This window comes from Pomacea canaliculata, linkage group LG8 (genome assembly GCF_003073045.1).
Source record: "Pomacea canaliculata isolate SZHN2017 linkage group LG8, ASM307304v1, whole genome shotgun sequence".
NCBI classification, from domain to species: Eukaryota; Metazoa; Mollusca; class Gastropoda; order Architaenioglossa; family Ampullariidae; genus Pomacea; species Pomacea canaliculata.
Window position 1 is genome coordinate 3,469,942 of NC_037597.1, and position 22,778 is coordinate 3,492,719.

General features: G+C 36.1%; 1 protein-coding gene across 1 annotated transcript; it reads right to left on the reverse strand.

Moving 5' to 3' along the window:
- Positions 1–988: 988 nt before the first annotated feature.
- On the reverse strand, positions 989–21,079 carry LOC112570069 (serine/threonine-protein phosphatase 4 regulatory subunit 3A-like). The gene is made up of 16 exons (XM_025248278.1): positions 20,622–21,079; positions 20,152–20,207; positions 19,306–19,404; positions 18,436–19,059; positions 13,532–13,681; positions 12,938–12,982; positions 12,533–12,649; positions 12,151–12,205; positions 11,475–11,551; positions 11,006–11,108; positions 10,648–10,806; positions 9,625–9,794; positions 7,820–7,965; positions 6,657–6,853; positions 5,525–5,805; positions 989–5,317 (listed from the first exon to the last, which is right to left on the reverse strand). The coding sequence occupies exons 1-16, from the start codon at positions 20,761–20,763 to the stop codon at positions 5,213–5,215; spliced, it is 2,526 nt and encodes an 841-aa protein (XP_025104063.1). The 5' UTR covers positions 20,764–21,079; the 3' UTR covers positions 989–5,212.
- Positions 21,080–22,778: the final 1,699 nt, after the last annotated feature.

The following is a 22,778-nucleotide window of genomic DNA, read 5'->3' on the forward strand; positions in this document are numbered from 1 at the left end:
TAACCTGAACTAAGACCTCAAATAACAATAATATACGTTTAATTCGTTGTGATTAATAAATGCGAGTAAAATTTTGTTGACGGTTGTTTAAACGAGATAGGGTGGGTAATTTATGTGGACAATGACAATCTTGCCGATCAGACCTGTTCCAGTTTGAGGAGCAACCAAAGAAATTTTCATTTTAGTGATAAATAAGATATTCCTCCACGAGGTACGTTCTTAAGCTTGCAGCTCAAGGCCTGGTTATAGTGTAGACCCATCATTCACAAAGTGCCTAAAACCAACTCTCCCTCAGATAACCTATTTTTGCAAACGCTTCGTCACTGGATGTTCAGCGGTTATCACTTGGGCTTTAAATCTGCCTTAAGTAGGGCATTATTATGGCCATGGTTTATGTATAAAGTTATGCGCTGCTTTCCCCAAATGACGCGAAGCAAAGACCTAGAAATTCTCGCAATGATTGCACGGACACTGTTGTCGCTCATGTACATGCGCACCCCGTGTCAACTTGTAATCCACTGATGTTCAGATCATGCCTTAAACAGCAGCTACATGGGTCCAACATTATCCACAGTAAATCTGTGCCTGACATGTACCAAAAGTTAACTCAGCAATGTTCATAAAATGTAGTTTACCATCCCCAAAGTGAAAGATGGACTTGAACATATCCAAGATATTAAATCTGCCCCAAATAAACGTGTACCTTAATTCTCTACCTAAACATTCACTTTCCCTTTCTTCCACCACCAGAAGAGAAGGAAAAAAAAAAAAAGCCCAACACTGAAAGGCTTCTAGGGTAAAACCTGTAAACTGTCAAAGAATTTGTGTCATATCAATTTAAATTTCTTTCTTTTTGTTTTAGACTGACACAACTGATATGAACTGCACCAACATACAAACAGTATCACAAAAACCAATTTCCCCCACCTAGTGATCAATGTAGCACTGTGCATAAGGCATTCGTCCACCTTTGGAGACAAACACGCTCACTTTCAGCATGGCATTTATTTTTGAACATGTTAAGGGATATGATAAAAATTTCCTTGCTACAAGTCGAGCCTAGCTTCTCTTTGTGACACTTTTTTGTTATTGTTGTCCTCCTTGTTGCCTTCAACCCTATATTTTCTAGCACAGTCACTTTTTTTAAAAAATAAAAACCACAATGTCATTTTAAATGCATTCAACCATGCTTCAATAGTTTTAACATGGCATTTCTTCAAAATGACACAAAAATATACATATATACAGCATTCCCAATCTGCTAACATTGGAAGGCTCCAGTCTGTAAACCCAACTCCCTTCACTGAAACCAAAGCTGCCATTGGGGTGTTCGGTAAGTACACATTCTTTTGAAATGGAAGATGGCGGTAGATTATGTCTCTGCTGGACAAGAACTGACTGCTAATGGTCGTACTGTTGCCGTAGTCACTGGAGATGATTCTTTATACATTACTCAAGATCTGAATCTTCAGGAAAAATATAAAATGCTTAGGATGATGCTGATACACATGTACAAAATGATCATCATCTAATGCTTTAGTCACAACAGATAAGAGATCGATTTTTTGATGAAATGAGGAAGTAACTGTATGGTGCAAATGCATTTTAACAAAAAATACCTGCCACTACTTCAAACCTGACCTTACATGTGCACCTGGCACAAAGTCTATAAGAAATGCTGCACATGGGAACCACTATCACCACACCACCCTCTGAAGTCAAGAAACAATTTATGGAATCATGATACATCAGAACCCTTGGCAAGAGCAAAAAAGGAATTTGGGAAGGTGAAGGGGAAGGGAGGGTCAGGGAGAATCCACTCTTGTACAGTTTCTCTTGTGCGTTCACAATTTGGGTCAGCCACAAGTCTTTCCCATAAACACAACAGTTTTTGCCATCCACCAAACCAATGTCATAAAAGTGGCTGTCTTATAAAGTAAAAAAGAAAATTAGGATACTAAGCTGGCATTTTTGGATACTTTAGAAGATGGCAGGTGTGTGGCAACCTTAATGAACTAACTCTAGAATATAAAAAAAGCAGATCAAACTGAACAGCAGCAAATCTGTTTTATGAGGGCCAGAGCAGGAAGCAGCTTTCTCAACAATCTCCTGTCTTCTTATTATTTCTAATACAAATAATATACATTTTGCTTGTTCTTTCTTATATCTCATCACCTGGATGCATTTCCCCTGAAGTATAGACTTCTACAAATTTTCAGTCATGTCTTTGCACAACCACAGAAAGGTGAACATCACAAAATAAAGGACATTTCTGAGGACTACTCTGTGTAAACTTAAGCCGTCCACAAAACAGACTTTGCTGTGTAATGGATACAAAACAATCCCTGGAAGATAAAAAGTAACTAATCCTGTGCAAAGAATTTTATCTATTCATAAAAACCACAATGGACACAGTTTTTGGACATTTACTTAAACACAACCTAAAGAAGGCATCTGACATAGCTAATCACATACTGACATGCAGTTTTGATCCCACTTCAGAAATTTGGTCTGAAAACATAATCCTTGAGTGATCTGACATTTTCCAGTTATATTTTGTAAACACAAATGTTCTCTATTATCTAAACCCAATGGGTCCTTCACTGTTCTGCACACACAAGACTACAAATAGCTGACACCAGACACTGTTTATTGACAATTTGGCAAGGACCTATGCATATATATATCTATGCACAGACTGTTCACACAACTGCTTGGTGGAAACAAGTCAATATGACTTTGATGGACACGGAAAATGTATAGTGCTGAAAACAAGAACTTTTTCTTTGATAATAACAGAAAGCAGCTTCTTCCATGCTGACATTTGTCTTCTACCATCATCCACAATCCAGGTACAAGAAATATTCACCTTGCCACAGATAAAAAAAAAATGCATTTACATGCATCAAATGTGTGCATGTAAAAGAGAAACATGCTAGAACTGTTGCTTTCATTCATCAATGCAATTAGTAGCCAGTTTTTTCTTAGAGTTGACTGCATGCACAACCTAAAGACAACTACAGGCAGGTTTCACTTGCTCTTATTTTGTGTCAGCACAAGGCAGAAGAATAGGCAAATGAAGCACACATTCTGTAAGTGGGGTTTCAAAGGTTTAAAATTTCATTGGACAGGCCGGCAGTCAAAATTTATAACATTTCAAGCATTCAAGAAACAGCTGTCACATTTGTGTTATTTTCACCTTAATTTCCTACAGATTATCCCCCCTCCCCTTTCTTTGGCTATAATTCATTCTTGGTATCCTTGAAGTTATAACTTCCTTAGAGCAAAGACATTTAATACTGTTACTAAACATAATGCTAAGCAAACAAGACAACAAAAATTTCTGACAAGATACACAGCAAAAGGACTTATTTCGTGACCATCTGTGTGGACCAAACAAAATAATAGGTAAATGCAATAAGTATTTTAACTGTGATCTTTATTTTAATCACGAAAATAATCTACCATAAAATTATTTTGGCTCGACTTGTAAACGGTTTCATTTTTAAGATGCAGTTTTGTAGACGTATCTAGTTTTACTGATAATTCCCTTCCTAACTACTGCACTTTGGAAGAAGACCCTCTGATATCTATAAAGCTGATGACAAGTTTCATGAAACTTTACACATTTAGATATCTTTTAATTGTCAAGGCAATATCAATATACAAATACAACCTCTTATGATCCTGCTGACTGAAATGAGCACTAAGTTTTAATTATTGTTACTAAAATAAATGAATTGCAATGGCATATCCTTTGACTGAGATTCTTGAACACTAATATTCTTGGAGAACAGTTATGAAATGTTATAATTATGGTATGATCACAAAACTACACATAAATGCTGGTCTCAAATTTTAGCATATTGAAAGATGATCTTTTTGCTGCTAGACAAAGTTGAAGTAACATTTTCAGTGCAGATTTTAAGTTTCAGTTATTTTCAAGGTTAAAATTATCCTTGCATTCCATCTACAGAAAATTTTGCCAATGATATTAAAACTAAAAATCAATAACAGGTATGTGGCTTTTGCCCTGAACTCTGTATTTGGTTTGGCAGTGTCTTGAGCTTCTTCACAAAGATTTAAGTGTAGCACAATTTTAAGCTTGGGGTGCTGTTGTGTTGGAGGGAGGGGGGAAGACTGATGGTGGTGCAGGGGTTTTGAGTTGTGGGGAGGGGACTGGTTTTCACATCTTTCACAACTTCCATAAAAGCACTGAACTTTTTGTATTGCCCAATCCCCCCCCCCCCAAAAAAAATTATATTTTTGTACAATCCACAAGACAAACCTCAATTAGGCTCTTATTTTGTTCTAAATCCACTTATGAAAAATAGTCTTAACAGCACCAAGTTTCCTTTAAAGTACACACATCAGCCAAATGGAAGCTTTTTATTCACATTTAGTGTACATAAAATCCAGTATGGCTGAAGCAATCTCTTTTAACTTTCAATCCTAACTAGATATGCTAACCACATACCATTTACTTCTGTGGGATCTGTGACACTGCAAAAGCAGCAAGGTTTTAAAACACAAAGAGCAAACCTGACAAGGACTTGTTTCTGATGTAAACATTGCTTTATGAGGCTGAATTCATGAAAGAGGCCAGTGTTCATGCTAAGCAATAACTGAAGACTAGGGCATGTTCAAAACTGAGAGAATTTTAAATAAGCTTCCATTACAGAAGAACCATGGAATCTAAACAAGAGGCATTAACTGTTTTGTAGCTGTTAGATAGGAGGGCTTTTTCCTGATTTTCTGGTTTCATGAAAATATTTGTCATCACTTCTAAACATATAAAAATGATAGCTCAAGGGAAAAAAGATATTGAGGAAGTGGTATGAGATGGAAAGAGATAAAGAGAAATGTGTAAAACCATCTACTACAGCAGTAGATTATGAATGTGTCTATACAGCAAAACCCTGACATACTTTCTCCTACTGATGATAAGTCATAAAAATGTTACAACTCAGGAGTGTTCCAGAATAGTTCTTCCCATAAATCTGTCACTCCACTTTCTCTGCCAGATTTTTCTTGCCACTGTAATCCTATTCTGCCATAACTGTGTTTTTGTGGAATGGTTAAGGTGTGGACTAAACCAAGATAGGGCAGATTACCATGGCACTTATCACTGCACTTCAACATCCTTGAGAAAGGTACTGCATTGCTTCACCAATTTCTTTGAGTTTGAGCAGATGGACCTTGCATTATGTCCCTATCTTGGGCGCTTTGGTGAGGGCGCTACCACTTCCTCCTCCTCCTCTTCTTCCTCTTCATCAGAATCTTCATCTGGGTAGTCCACAAGACCCCTCAGTCCGGGCTACAAAGAAGGCAGGAGAAAAGGTAAGAGCAGAAAAACACAAAGTTTTATTAGTCAAAGAAATATTTTTCTTTTCTCCCTACCACCAACACCTACACATAATATGCAAGGTCTTTTCAAAAACAAAGCTGAATGAAACAAGATAATAAATTAGGGAAAAATAGTATCATGGCAACAGCCAATATCAGATAGGACTATAATACTTACTTTCTTGGTGACTGCATTGGTCTTTTCAATGGCTTTGGGGGCACTGCTGTTGGGTGAGGTATGTGGTGTTGGACACAGCCGCCCAGGACTAGAAGGCGAGTCAGGGCTGCCAGGGCTGCCAGGACTGCCTGGGCTAGCAGGACTACCAGGGCTTCCTGGATTTGTGGGTGTGCCCAGCAGAGTGGAAAGGGGGCTGTTGCCACCTGCTTTCAGGTTGATGCTTATGGTCCCTGACTTGTGAAACAAACGTGGTGAATCTCTCATCTCCCCCTGCTCTTTAGCTGCACAGACAAGATATGCACACAAATAGGGAAGCTGTTTTCCTGATATCAATACTTATAACTCTGTCTGACCACGTTATTTGTTGTTATCCACTGGAACACTACTAATGTGCATGTTGATGTAAGCTGTTCACCTGTGCTTGCATTTTGCTGCCTGCTTCTGTTTAGTGTTGTTTCCTATGCCTATTATAGCTTGTTTTCTCGACTAACGGTCTCTACAGCCATGTCTGTGCCATCTTCTCTGCTGCAAATTTTACATTTTCTCATTTGCAAACTTGATTTACTTGCTTTATACAATTTAGATTCTTAATCTATGCATGTCAATAGCACAGATTGAAATTCTCCAATCTCTTATATACTGTTCTAAACTGATACTGTTATCAAACATGGACAACCACGTGCATGTCTTCATCGTTATTTGGACATGCATTTATCTTTGCATGGAGTATCAAGAGTTGTGTGCACTATACTTGTCGGCTGAGATTTTAATCTTTTAAACGGTCCAACATACAACTGTATACTTTCATCTTACCATAACTTCTTGACCTCAGCTGTTATTATTTTGATTCTGTGTTGTGGTTTGTATGCAGCATTTTCTTCCATGTATTTCTGCTGTTTTGCCTCTGTGTGATATTTGTTGATATTTTAAATCTGTATTTAAAGATGTGCTATAAGAATTATGAATCTGCATTTAAATGTTTTTATTTGTGTAAAGTGCATCATGTTTGCTCTATGGTGATGTGCTACCCTATTATTTTTCTGACTTAATCCAATTCAAATTGCCTTATCACCTTCCTAACTACATATTCATATTCTACAAAGGATTATTAATAATAACCACCACCACCAACCTTTTTTATGCTCCCATATTTTTTGAATGTTGTCCAAATCAGCTTCTAGTTTATGTTTCAGCAGGTCTGACATTGGCTGAGTTGACTCCCAGTCCTCTGACTCATCATCTTGGTCAAACCACATCTCCTCATCTTCCTCTACTGCTCGAGGATCCTTTCTAAATCGATTGTTGCGAACTAGAGATGGTGCATGTCTTCTAGAATAAGATAATAAATTATAACACATTTAGTAAGCACCTTTTTTTCTATACAAGGTCATGACTGCAGAAAATATGGTCTTACATTGTCCACCCCTTTAATCTACAAACTTATAAGGTCCTATAGGGATCACATATGATTTGGCGTGACAAAATGCGAATATAGCAGTTTGGTAGCCGAGGTCCAGGAAGGCGATTAGGGTGAACTTTTATATATAATATATATCAAAATCCTAGAGTAGTCATTAAACTAACAGGCAAACAGAACTATGTTTTAAAATAAGTGGGAAATGATCTTAAAATAAAATTTAATTGAGGTAGCCTACTTTAAAGAGTTCTAAGAGCAGCAAGAGAATGACTAGATTCAAATGCTGCTTTGGTACCGTATCCCTGTTAGAACCCAATCATATTATACCTTATCTGAGTGTCTGGAATCTGTATTTTTGACCTCTATAATTACTATTCAAATATTAAATAATCAGAAGATTTGTCTGTGAAAGTCTAGGAGTAAACAATCCCACTGCTACCCGATTGGAGAATCAGATGCTGAAATGTCCTTGGTAACAAAAAGAAACATGCAAAGCAATTGGCTGACATGGAAGCAAATAGCAACTCTGCTAACCTTCGTTTACACTTTCAAAGTACTGCATATCACTAGAGAATGGCAAAAAAACATTTCACTGATGAAAAATTAGTAGCTTTACTTAATTCCAATAACACTGCTATATTCAGAAGTCTGAACTCAGAAAATTAATTATGGAATATTTCAGGAAAGAGGACAGTGCAAAGGACAGCAAGTGACTTCGAGGAGAGTGTGTGTGTGAGGAGCACTTTTCAGAGAACAGTGATTACAATGACGAAGATGTTCATGTACCACCTGTACAAGAAAATGGTAACAGAAATTAAAAGCTTAAGTGGTCTATATGGTTTCCATCTTCTCCAAGTAAAGAAGGTGCAAGTACCTACCCTTCAATGCTAAGTCTGTCCTTGAGTCTGTCTTGCTGCTGCTCGTATCGCAGTTTAAGAGTTTCAAATGTTTTGACATATTTGACTCCCTCCAATTCCTTAGCAAAACTTTCCACTACATGTGTAGTCAATGTTTTGATGTCCTCCTTAAATCACAAAAAAATACAACATGCAATTTACCACAAAAAGCTTCATCTCCTTTTAGACTGTGCTTTCACAGATTTAAAAGCAAACAAATTCTAAATGATAGCTAAATTTGCATAGCACAGATGTGACCTCAATATTTTGTGAACAAATATGTTCAGTTCATTCCCTGTTACACTTTAAGTAGCACAGGGCCACAAGAAACAAATATAAGCAGCTGCAAACATGCAACACTATAAGAAACATGATGAAAGTTGAGGATTATGGAGTGACAAGTAGAGTTTGCTAGATTATATCCAAATGATAGGGCCAGAAAAGAAAAAAAAATCTGCCTGAATCTCTTGTCTGATGCATGAGAGGTCACATTTTGCTAACAGAAGATTAGAAGCATCATTCAGAGCCCTTCAAAGCTTACCCTGAATGTGGTTAGGGACATCAACAAGTAGAAATTTGCAATAATCTAGCTGGGACACATTAACAGAGTAATGAGTTTTCTAATGTCAGAAACAGAAAGGGTTGGATGTGGAGAAGCTTAAGGAAGACGGACTTGCACACTGCACTGAAGTGAGATTCAAGAGACAATGTATTGGTACCATCAAAATTCCTGACAGTCTTTTTTTTTTTTTAAAATAAAAAACTCACCTTGGAGAAAGTGAAAATAGCAGAGAATAACACACAGCATCACTGTGCTACTGTTTATGACCTTACCCTATCAAATCTGATACCAATGCCTTGTCATCCCAATCAGATATTTTGGTTTGTTTGTGTCACTGTCCTCTCTATGACAAACATCAGATAGGTGAACTTCTTCCCCTCTCTCACTAAACTGCGTACATTTGAGGCCTTCAAATCTGGCCTCAAGATCTGTCTCTATAGGAAGTATTTTGCGTACTCCTAAACTTAATATTTCTTTATCTATTCTGTTACTTCCTCTTAATTATCTTTGCATCTCATTCCTCCATGCACTTTTTTTTTTTGCTGATGCTCAAGTTTACTGTTTGTGGTCTTTTGTGATCAGTGTATTAACCTCGGTGATCCACATGGGTGCTTTACAAATCCTCATATTATTTTTTTCAGTTTATTTTTATTAAGCTTATCAGTTTTGTCAATTTTCATTTATGGTTTGTGGACATCCAGGATTTCAAAGTCTACTGTTTGTTTTCAGTGCAAATCTGCTGAAACTGAAAAAAGGGGCATATGTGGGCAGTTGTAAGTCATCAGTTTACATATAATACTGTGGGTCCAAGGATGCCTTCAACTGCCACAGAGCAGTCAGTAAGGCAGGACCAAAACTATTTTAAAATACAGTTTAACAATTCTGTCATGATAAGAATAATCATGCATTTTTTTTCTTGCAATGTTTTTCGTTCATTGCTTAATGTGAAAAAAATCTAAAAATGACATTAACAAGCTCACTCAATCAAGACATGATTATCTTTATGGCAGACAGCTTAAGCTTAAAAGGTAATCATTGACATAATATGTGAAAATAAAATTTGTGCAATTTATAGCATGCAGTCACTTATTTCTGAAACACTGATACACTTATTTACTATCTGTGCACAGACCAAAGATACATTAAAAATTAATTATAGTTGGGTGTAGGCGTTTAACTGTACTGATAGAAACTTAACAAAATAGGACTGTAAGACAATACGTACCACTCGAATAAACTCAAAGAGTTCAATCAGTGCAGAGTTCAACAGGTTATACCTGTCTCCATTGCGAAGCAGAAGATTGATGATTGGTTTGAACAGGTTTCCCTTGATAATATAACGATTATAAAACTCCTCCTTTAGCCCCACAATCTTCCTCATAAAACGTAAGGCACCTGCAACAACATCTAAAGCTTTCAAAGAAGCCTGTAATCAGTCTCTTAGATATGAAGGCAAGTTGAGAAAGAGGAGACAAAAAAGCTTTTTTTACTTTATACTTGCATACTTGCATTTACGGCTGGTTCTGTGGTTTTCGACTCTGTCAGCATTCTTAATCATTAGTGTTCAAGTGAAAGCAGAATATTTAAAGAAAAAAGTTTTCCATATTTCATGTTCTTTGTAAACAGAAAAACTTTTTATCTGTATCATCAGAAAAAACTTCCAGTAAATTTGTAATATTTGACAAAACTATGGAGAATATGATTTTTAGTTTTCAGCCTCTTACTATACGACATCAAAAGTCATTTAAGTATGCCATATAAATGCTATTAAAATATGGATAGATTGATACCTTGCTCCATGTTAATTCTAAAAACATTTGGATGTGTTTGTACAAAAATTGTTCACATTTTTTTTACAGTTACTATGCCCACTCTGAATTTTGTTTCCAAAATCTTAAGCTTCCACAAACATATACAAAAAGAAAAATTGCTAAGACAGTTGTTATACAACCAATACTCCTACCCCTTGTCATACTATAAAATAATAAAAAAAAAGGTGTTTTTGCACATCTTGAATGCTGTGATCAAGGTTTCTCATAAGATTAGACCAGATTCATTTTCAAAGATTTTAAATTTTATATTGTTTCAAGTCTGTTTTTGGTTTTTTTCTGGACCAGATTATTTGGCTGTTATGATGAATCTAACTCTATTTACACATATTGCATAAAGGAACTTAAAGCTCTACAGTAGTGACACTGAAAACGAAGTCTATATACCCTACAGGAATAAGAATGACAATATTACTGACATAGGACGAGGAAGGAGTGTCTGGAGCTCAGCAGCACAAGTACTCGACGGAGAAGATCCTTGCTGATTATGTAGTTCTTGATGTGGTATGTGTGATGTTCCACACAGAAGGAAAGCAGCTCAAGAATCAAGCTGAGAAGCTGTGCAGTCTGATAATCATCTGCAAAACCCCCATAAATGCTTTGGAAGTGATGAAATAAAAGCTTCTGAAAATCTCAAAAACTTCAGAATCTCTAGCATGAAGCAATTTATATATACTTTTATAAATTTCAAAACGACTAATGATGTCTTCTTTTTTTGTGTATGTCCACAACAGCAGACTGAAATGACCATTTTCATATACTTTGTATATTACTTACCCCTGCTTGGTTTTTCATCTGCTGTATTTGCAAAAAGAGGAGCCGTTAAAACATGCATGCTGTGTTTGTAGAAAAAACTCAGAAACTCTGTTTTTTCTGTTTTCTGCAATGCAAAAGAAATGATTTTTAAGACCTACAAAATTTTTTATAAGACATGGGAAACCCCAAAATCAAAATGTTTCCAAAGAAATGAATTGCTAAAAGGTAATATTAAAAGCTCTCAAACACAAAACAAGAGTTTAGTTCCATACCCAGAGCATTCTTTTACCTCCCTTTTCCCAGCTTTAAAAGAAAATTAAAAAACAAAAAAATAAGAAAATGGAAACTGGTAACAAAGCAGCCTATGGCACACCACTACTTGCTTAGGGTCATCAAAACATTTACTTCAAATGTTAAACAGACATTACTTCATCAACACTACTATCAAAAAAAAACTCTGCAATGATCTTACAATTAATGAATAGCTTACGTTTGCAGTTGCCAGCATGTTTTCTGGATCCAACAGCAAGCGAAGAATGCCCATCAACTGCATAGCCCCTCCCAATTCTGTATAAAACACAGAATTCATTTCTAGCTTAAAATCACATTACTAGCTTCTTTAAAGCCATAACTACTTATAAGAAAGAGTTATTATATCTACAGTGACGAATAAAAACGTCATTCTGTTTGTGGACCTTATTAACATAACAATAAAATCTCCACAGCCTATTACTAAATGTCTTGATAACTCCTCTGCATTTATTTTTGTCCCATATAGTTGGAGTCTTGGCATACTAAGCAAAGTTACTACTACAAAAATCGCTGACATCTAAACACAATAAAAACTCACCTAAGCTGAACATTATCAGACATGAACTATTCCACTGGGCACAATGGTGCAAGAATTAGCAACACCAAAAGTGGCCTACTTGAATGCTGAAGCAGGGACTTAACATGGGATGGCTGCATGAAAAAGGCAAAATCTAGGGAAGAGCACCACAAGGATACATCTGGCTAGACCTATCACTAGTTTAAACTTTTCAGAAATTAAAATGCTAATGATCTGACCAGTTTACTTAGGCGAGGTTAGCCCTCTTGGATAGGCATTATCTAAAATTAAGACCCCTGACACAGAAACCTTCAACGATACCAGAAACGTATTTTACCTGGATCTGTGTCGTTAATCATCTGTTCTATGACTAGGTTGATCAAGATGTCATCCTGCAATAAAAAGACTATGATAAAGACACTTGCAAACCTTCAATCCAGCACTGACCACTGCACTAGTGAAGATAAGGTTTTATTATACTTCAATTATTTTTCCTAATCTACTATGCAGAAGTACATGACTTTGTGATACTAGTGCTTCATATGACATGTATGCACAGACTTCCAAGATATTAAAAAAAAAAGGGGGGGGCAACCTCAGTCACATCTGTAAATATTCTGCACTGTTGCATACAAAAATAATCCAATAATTAGTAGATGGAATCATATTTTTGTCACTAAAACATGTCAATAGATACAAATAACAAAATTCAAGCCTACATCATCTTGATTCTGGGTTTCTTGCACAATGAATTCTCGCACCATGGACGGACTAAATTCCACAATGTATGAAAATATGTCAATTGCTGCAGCCTTCATCTTCTCATCGTCCAAACCCTGTGCAAAGATACCAAAATGAAAAATCGGGAAATAACCATAATAAAATAAAAATGTACTTTGAAAAGGATGAATACTAAAAGAACAAGAACAGACTAAATGCATTTAATGCTTTCAAACTAATAAAGCTTTTACAAGTGATGCATTTACATGCACCCCTTTCAACTTGAGAACACTAGATTTTCCGCCCCCTCCAAACGTTTTTGTACACAGATCAGCACTTTTAACACTGATCTTTCTGCACTCACAATCCTCCTAAGTGTATGCCATGGATCTTCCAAAACTCACCAGTATGATTTCAATTGTGGACAAAATTCCCAGATTTGATAAAGTCTGAAAACAAAAACAAACAAAAAAAAACAGTTCCATAATTTTTGCCTGCAGTATATAAACCCAACAAAAGTCTCAACTTGTCTGAACACATCTCTACTAATAATAAAGGCCAAGGGTCTAACAGTGACCAGGTAGCTGTAAGGGCAATGAATGTGGAAAGTGCAATCCTCCCTTTCTGCTGCTTTAACCTTCAATGATAAATCAGGTGCTCATCTATGTTGAGTACACAAAGGACAATTTTTCATTCACAAGCTAGTGTCTTGATTTAGTGACCTCTTCCAGGGTCGAATGCATGGACCATTTGCTATTGCTCCCATCTTCCCAACACGTAACTTTCTTCTACTACCCCTCCTACTTCCAACAACTAGCACTTAAATATGGTATTGTCTTCCTAATCAGCAAATGTATGCAAAAACTGCATAAACAAAGTTGCTCATTCTTTTTAAAATGAAAGAAATGCCTTGCCTAATTTCAACTATCCAACTAAAAAAATAGAGAACCTCACCCCCCAATAAAACCCCAAAACAATAACAAAAAACAAAACACTACCTTGAAAAATGTCTCTCTACTAGGCGGTTGCAAAGTTTGTGAAAAAGTGCAAAATTCTTTAAGGAACATGACAAGATCTCTTCGATGCTCATCATCTGTTTCATCATCGGTTAGCTGAGCGAACAGTGTTGTCAAAAACTTGACATCCTCCTAAGGAACAGAAAAAAAAGAGTTTTTCAGACAATAAAAAAAAAATACTGTGTAATCCAAAAACGTATCTTTTTAGCTATGACATATATCAGTTATAAACCCCAAAATTAAAGTGATTTACAATTCTGAATATTTCTTTTTGAAACATTTCTGGGATGATTCCGAAGTCAGATAATGAAAGGATGTCAACAAGCCAAACAAAATAGATAAAACATCACTTTCAAAACAAATGCATAGTAAGAATGTGGCATAGCATAGAGGATAATCCTGAAGAAGAGATCAAAATGATTTAAATTTCTGCTGTGACCAATTCTCATAAAACTGCTACATGGTATAACTGAATAAGAATTAGCTGCCTGTACTTAATGATTGCCCAATGAACCTCTAAAGTACTTCTGCCTAATGTAAACTTTTTGTGTTCTGCTTTTAAACATTCAGGCAAGTGAAATACCAAGTTGAACTTAAGTGATTGATTTTGACACTTTGAATGTCTAATTAAATGTTTGGGTTACAAAGAAATTTTTTTATTTAAAATCAGTATAAAACACAGACTTAGACTGATTCATGAAAGCCAACTTTTTTTTCAAACACTCTCGCAAGTATAACAAAATGACTACTGTATAAAGTAGGTGGTCCATTTTGACAAGTGTTGAGTGATGCTGGGGATGGTTAGCAGTTTTGCCAAAATGGCCAACATCTCCTCCATTATTAACTTGCATTTTGTGACATGTGAGAAACATAGAAAGCTTGTATGCTTGCAGTCTGCAGCATGGCACAGCATACGATAAGAATGTAAACAAACTTTGACAAGCTGGTCAACAGATTTATGTAAAAATTCTACTTCTTTGATAACAATTAGATGCCAGCATTCTAAACCCCTACATAGGAAACTTTGCAAAATGGATATATATAGAGGACTGGATGGATTCTAATAACACCACTTGACAACATGGCAGCCTTCTATTATTGCTCAACAGCTGTATTATTCATGCAATTTTTGATAAACAACTGTTTTGCAGCCCTAAATTTTGAGCACAAATGATTCAGAATGACAGTATCTATCATATACACCCAACTTGACCTTCAAAACAGACAGCAGAAAATGGCAACATATTTTATTGTACTTTCCTTGAATAACAATACCTCTTTATTCTAATAATGCTAGAAAGGTGTGGCCAAATTTTTTATGAAAGGTAGAATCCTTGAACTAGTTTGAAACTTTAACTGCTACCTATAGCGTCCGTACTGTAAATAAGACTACCGTTTTGTAAATGCTCTTTGCATTCTTCTGGGTAACTGCTATCTCCTTAATTATGCCAGAGTGCTATAATACACTATAAGCAGAAACTTGATGTGTTTTACAGAGTTATAATGCTGGATTTAAAGAATATTATGAATACAAATATAAATGATCATCTAAATATATATAATTATTTTTCGACAAAATATCTTTCCTAACAGACTGTACATTTACACTATATTAAAACTTTTAACTAACAAACTTTCAGTTGTTTCCTTCTAATTATTTCTATTATAATTTTTACCAAAATCAAAAATGTTTTCCTGCATTGCTTGTATAATGACATGCACCACTTCCCGGTGCTAGGAATTTCTTCTTATCAATTACAAAAATATCATTAGAGATACTGCAATTCAATAGCACTTTATGGCTTTAGAAAGAAAATGCTGATAACAAAATTGGCACACCAGGTAACTTTTAAACGGAGAGAGACTGGAAGACTTTTGTGAAGAAAACAACCTACTGACTGGAGGCACACTCTTCCAACACAAAGACATCCACAAGACAAAGAAACAGTTAAACAATGGGCTTAAGAACAGTGATGTGCCAGTGAAAGACATGAACGGTAATGTTGTCAAGGGAGAGGCAGGAAAACTACAGCACTGGAGGGTGCATTTTGAGTCAGTTCTGAACAGACCAGACCCCCTTCAGCTTGCAGACATCCAACCTTGACATCTGCACAGACCCGCCAAGCCTGGAAGAAGTGACGGTAGCAATCAAAACCATGAAGAATGGCAAAGCATCAGGGGCAGATGGAATAACAGCAGAGATGTTGAAAGCAGATGTGAATGTGACAGCTCCCATGCTGACTGAAATCTTCAGGCAAGTTTGGGAATCAGGACAGCTCCCTGGAAGAAGACAGGGCTCATCTTCAAGTTACCCAAGAAAGGAGATCTTGGAGACTACAATAATTGTAGGGGTGTAACACTTCTTTCCCTCACCAGCAAGGTCTTAAGCAAGACTGTTTTGTCAAGACTGACGGCAACCCTTGAGAAAGACATCTGACCACAGCAAGCAGGATTTCGCCCTGGACGATCCTGCTCTGAATACATCTTCATTCTGGAGCAGAGCAACGAGTGGAACACATCACTGTACATCAATTCCATCGACCTGGAGAAGGATTTTGACAGCATTCACCGCGAGTCCTGATGGAAGATCCTGAGGCATTACGGAGTACTGCAATGCTGCAAAATTGCTGTCTGTTCATGTGAAGCAGGGCTGCATTCATGTCATCTTCTTCTGTCACCATGGACTGGAGAATGAAGACTTCAAATGGCAATGCTGGAAGACTTGGACTTTGCTGATGACATTCCCCTGTTTTCACACTGCCACCAAGACATGCAGGAAAAAACAAATGCCTTCTCAGAAACAGCTGGAAACCTTGGCTTGAAGGTCAGCGCAAAGAAAATGAAAAGTATGACAGTGAACACCGAGCCCAAGACAGCATCAAACTAAATGAAGAGGAGATTGCGGAAGTTGACAGTTTCACCTATATTGGGTCCAAAATGGTAAACACCAGGGATGCGGAGGTGGAGATCCAAGCCTTATTGGCGAAAGCCAGCCAGGCCTTCGCCTCACTCAGGAGCACATGGAAGGCAAAAAACATCAATGAAAGATCAAACTGAGAATCTTCAAGTCAAATGTGATCAGCACCTTCCTTTATGGATCAGAATCATGGAAGATGACCAAAACCATCAGTACCAGGCTTGACTTTTTCCAAAACAGATGCCTCAGGCGCATACTTAACATCTTTTGGCCAAAGACCATCGCCAACGAAGAACTGAAACAGTCTATCACCACGCAGGTTCAACAAAGGCACTGGCGATGGATTGGATATGTGCTCTGCCAGCAGACAGCAGACCTAGGGACTCCAGATGGCCGAAAAAATCGAGGCCACCCAAAGGAAACTTGGAGAAGAACAGTGGAAAGGGAAATGAAAGGAAAGGGCTGGACATGAGGTCACCTATAACGGGTTTCAGCCTATCGTCATCAGTGGCGGACTCTGGTTGAGGCCTTTTGTGCAACCTGATGCACGAAGAGGAATGGATAGATGGTAACTTTTAAAAGGGATGTAAGCAATTACAAACTGTAAGTGTTTTGCCATTCCTTCCACCCGCTCCTAAAAATAATGATGAAAATTTTGCACAAAACAAAATTTATTCATGGCCTCCCCACCAAGTATATATATCTATAAAATATAGCTTAAAATCTTTTAAAGCATGATTACTCAGCATGTTATAGATGTATAAATGACCACTTTGTAAGAAACCAACCAAAAGCATCTTTTCTTTGTGTCAGCCAATATACTGAATTTTTTGTGTGTCTTTCTTCAAAACAGCTTGTTTCAGATTTAAGAGATGTGTTTGCGCCTGCTATTTTTTTTTTTTTTAAAGTATGCACCATGTGAAAGTATATCATTTTCAAAACATATTCCACAAGTTCCTTTATGCTAACTGTTTGTAGCATCAAATCTTCACCACAATTACCCAACCACAAACTCCTTCAATGAATCTGAGTAGGGTTTAATCTAAATTGTACACCTCTTGTCTTCTATGTTACAAGCAAGCCACATCATTTCATTTTTGGAAGCAAAAGCCAGTATTTCTTCTTTAACTTAAGAAATATAACACTAAATAAATGTGAAAAAAATTTAAAGACAGTAACATCTGATAACCAACCACATTTTGATAGTGGTACTAAGCTGAAGTGACAGCATCTAAGCTGAAGTGACAGCATCTATGTTGATGGCATTCAGTTTCTTCTCAACATGAGCAGCTACACTAACCAAGAACAATGACTTCTTTGTTCTGAAACTATTATTATTCAGTAATTATACTTTTTGTGAAGAGCTTTGATGATGGGGTAAAGCGCTACATAAATTAACTTTCTTACAATATGTTACCCCGTCTCACAACTTTTATTTTTATCAAGTAAAATCTTTTGCATTATTTTAATTTTTTAAAATGTGTAAGTGCCATTCTACATGTTATACAGAAGGGGATACTAACTCTCTAAAACATGCATGCATAGTTAAAACACTGGGAGTTTTGGTACTTAAATGTCCCCGATACTGGTAACTAAAATGTCCCTGAAATCAAATAAGTAATATACTGCCCAACTTATTCCACTGCAAGACAGAGAGCCCCAGCACTTGTCTAGATATCTTAACATGTCCATCTTCTTAAACACTAAAGTACTAAAATATACCATCAGGTATTTGTTAAACACATTCTGCCCCAACATAGGCAAAAATCTATAAATTAAACAATGCTACAATTTTATTGTAAGTTTAAAATAAAATCTATTGATATAATTCTTATTTGAAAATTAAAATCAGACACTACTACTAGTACCTGTGTAACCCTAAAGCTGTGCTAGCACAATTTAAGATAAAAATACTGGCCTCATTACCCTCTCCTAATCCACTTACCTGAATAATACTATTTCAACTTACCTGAATCATACTGACTATTTCCACTTTGTTGAAAAATATAAATGAATTCAGTGATGACAACATGTTTTCTTCAAAAACAGATGGAGTGGGGAGTATCACATCCTGAATGTACTGCACTCTGTAAGTCTGGTGAATTTTGTTCTCCAGCTCAAAGTTTGTCATTGGGACCACCTCTTTGAACTTTGCCTGATTCCGCAGGTAATCCCTATGTTTGGCAGGTAGGGACAGCGCAGGATCATACTCCAGAATGCCCACAATGTCAAAAATCACATCATCCGAGAACATGATTTCAAACAGAGCATTCTTGTTCAACATGAATATATTCTTAAAAATTTCAAACAAATGGTGCAGCCCTTCAATGTTTTCTAAATCTTCACACATGTGAAACAGGTCAATAAGTTTCTTTATGTAGACTTCGTTTTCAATGGCGACAGACAGCTTTTCACGACGAATAGGGGATGGTATAACACTTGCAAACAGCTCAGAAATTTCTTCAAGCTTGCTAAGTTCACAAGGTGGGAGTTCAATAGGAGGAGCAGCATCTGGCATATCATCAAAACGCTCATCCTCCGACTCCTCTACAACATCCTGAGTTATGTCTACAGATGGATCTTTGCCCTGAACCTGCAAGACAAATAATGTATTTAGACTCTCCCAGAAAGTTAAAAAACATATCGATCATGTTGCAACAATAAAACTTCACTGATATCCAGCATTGGGCTTTAAGACCTGAATGCCTTCATCATTAAAAGTAAAAGCCTACTCCATTTATTTACATGGATTAATTCTTCGTATAATTAATGTGTAAATACATGAGTAGTTTTCTTTTCTTTTCTTTTCTTTTTTTTTTTTTTGCAACAGCTACAATACCTGACAAATCTTCTCCCATATTTCATCACAGCCGGCTTTCTCCTGAAAACTTAATGCAAGGTCATAATTGTCAGCTTCTGACCACACGATCAGAGTTTCCTGCAACAAATAAGAAAAAAGAGAAAATGGAAAAATTTTGAATGCAATATCATAGTTTCTAGCTGCACAGCAAAAGAATGATGCCTAACTCACAAAATATGCGCACAAATATACAGCAAACAAAAACTTTTTGATAAATGCAGTCTGAAAGCATCTTGTCCTTCATTTAAGTAGAAGCATACTTTACTTTTATGCATAAACAATGCATTCACAAACACCATACTTACACCACACTTCACAATGAACCAATGTTCTTAACTGATGATGACAACTGCCGCATGTTTCGATATAATTAAAAGACATTCTGAAAATAACATTTAATTATTTGAACTATCTGAAAATAGTTTGAAATTAGTTGCTGTTTCTCAAGTAAATTATTATAATAATGTGTAAATAATATAAGATGATGGAAAAATAGTTATTCTTCTATTATGTGTGTGTGAAAATGAGGAAATAATGGATCAAAGAAACTTTAAAATATCTACATTTCCCCACATCTAGCAAGTACTAATGAAACTTTTTAAAAAAGTAAAAGGAATTGTTAATCAAGTCTTTTATTTTTTGGTATCGTTTATAAAAAACATTCTGAGATTACAATAATAAGATAATTTACAATACATATTCAGAAGACTTTAAATAGAACAGACTTTTTAATCTGTTACAAATAAAAGCAAACAAGCTGTTGTGTAAGACAAATTCTTTTTGTTTCACTCTCATGGTAGTTATGAGCAGGAAAAATTACAATACCTGTTGCTTCTGGTATGCTGTGTCTGGTTGAATTTTTGATTCCAAGAGAATTGAACCTTAAATGGGAAGATTTGAATTAAATAAAACATCATTTCACTTTGAAATAAATTTTGACAAAACCCAATGTATACACAAAACTCTAGATTTCATTGGTTATAGACTTCAAACCCAGATTTACTATAAAGTTTAATTAATTCGTATAGTACGTAGAATCTATAACACTATAAAATGAAAGGATTTTATTAATGTAATAAATGAGAGATGCAATTTTTATGAAAAGTGCGCATGAACTCAAACGCCCTTACACTTTATTGCTTATTACAAAGTATCTGTTCTACAGAACTATAAAGAATTGACAAAGTTTTGATTTTTTTGAAATCTGAAAATATAGTACTAAACATTATCATTTTTGCTGTGTTATTTCAATTTGAAATGGAGCGGCTAGTTCAATAGTACGCATAAACACTCACCGTCAGTTTCTGATCTCACCAACAACGACATTCCTCGCAACCGCTCAACATAAGCCGACGAGACATGACCCGTTCCTCTGTCGTCCCATTGTCGGTCCTCATTTAACATATAGAGTTTGACTCTTCTGCGAGTGTCTGCCATCGTTTGTGAAAGTTTCCCCAGATGCCGATAATCGCCAAAATGAGTGATCACGTCAAACCTACGTGCTGACTGAAAACTGCATGGATATACTGGTTCGAACACATGGAATTTACAGACATTCCACTTGATAAAATAAATCGTCAGTTTATGTACAGAATAGAAAAATGAACATATCTCCCATTCGACATCAGTACTCCAACTCGTCAAGAAAGGGTTCTGACCAAAAGAAAGACACTAAAATTAATCCGATGGCGTTGTCCTCGTTCAAAGGAGCTAAGTGGCCGCCATCTTGAATGGTTGATAAACGAACTACGGGGTTTACACGCGACCTGTCACGGTTTCCCGCGAAATCTGAACGAGAAACAAGGCATGTGTTGGCCACGAACTAATATCCCAGGGATAACTCAACAGGAATTTTGTTTGGGCTCCGAAAGGACAACCTTTAACAGTAACATTACTGATAACAAAATAATAATAACAAAACTGAGAAAACAGCGTTGTACTAGAACCCATGTTTCCTACACTTTGTTACAAGACGTAAAGTAACAAACAAATCGTGCACAAGCAGAATCAATCTTGTCGCAGCTCAGACAGCGATAATTATTTTTGTTTCCATAAATAAATGTTGTAAATACTTATATTTATATCTATCATATTTCTTATGTATTTATCATTACGATAAAGCTAATGATGATTTTGAGTATATATTCGACCCAGTCCAGCAACACTGATAATAAACTACAAAGAAAATGTAAATCCTTTTTAGGAAAGCTGCATCTTACGATGTGAAAATGTAAGTGTTCGGCGTCTAGATCTATGTACTCTTTGCAGCACTTTGATCATTAATAAAAATGGTGAAAAGTTGTTTGCTTCTGTCATCACACGAAATATATCCCCAATTCTGCGTCACCAATTTCTACAGTCTGCATATGATGGCATATATTTGTATTATGTGTTTAACTTAACCATCTGAATGGACCTTTTAACTTGGAGTCTGCAAAGGCTTAATGTCTGAACATCATGAAAATCGAGATATAACAATTACTCCTAACAACAGTCGACACATTGCTATACTTCCCAGCTCGTCTTTTGCAAAATCATAATAATGTACTCTCAGTCCTTGCTAGTTGGATCCTCTTTACGTTTTTCATATTTTTGCTGTTGTTTATCCTTCGGATCTGCCCTTCATGTTATTTGCTTGTTCTTCTGTAGATTGTATGTTGCCCATGTCTCCTTAGGAGCTTGAGTATGCGCTATATAAATTTTACATTTATTATTATGTTTTAAAACTATCTTTCAACACTAATTAAAATGTATCTGAAGGCAGGAGAGTTAGGATGCACAATTTCCTTTTCCTTTCAGCATGATAAGTGTCATGTATTTGTGTGCATTTATACCTGCACATACACACTATGTTGACATGATCTCTCCTGCATCAGATGGGATGTGTAGACTTAATAACCTCAAAGCAAAATAACAGTAACCCCCAGGTTCCAGTTTTCAATTATTGATTTGATTATTGTATTTTGTACTTTTTTAAAAACAAAATCAGCCTCAGCCTGCCACAATTTTTAATACTAGCAGCAAAAGTTTGCTGTAAACATTCTTACTTTAGCACATTTCATAAAAGCTAAATTAAAAGGATAATCTGCCACAGCATTGCCATTCATATCTTATCAATTTAAAGTTTACAATGTCAGATAAAAAGTTCTAGTGTAATGCTAATAGCCTTGCCAAAGATAGGTGTAACATAATGTATTCTTTTTAAGTATAGGTTCTCATCAGGAATTATGGTCATTACACATAAATGTTATCTCTTGGGAGGCTACAGACAGTAAGCATTGCAGGATCCTCGGATAGAAACAGGTGCAGACTTAGGCTGATGGATAAGGAAGTCCCTATCCTGTGTATGGTTAATACTCTTATAGAGGATAAAGCATGCATGGGAGAATGGATGTACCTCTGGATAAGCAACCTAAATAACAAACATATAAAAGCCAAAAGGACAAGAAGGG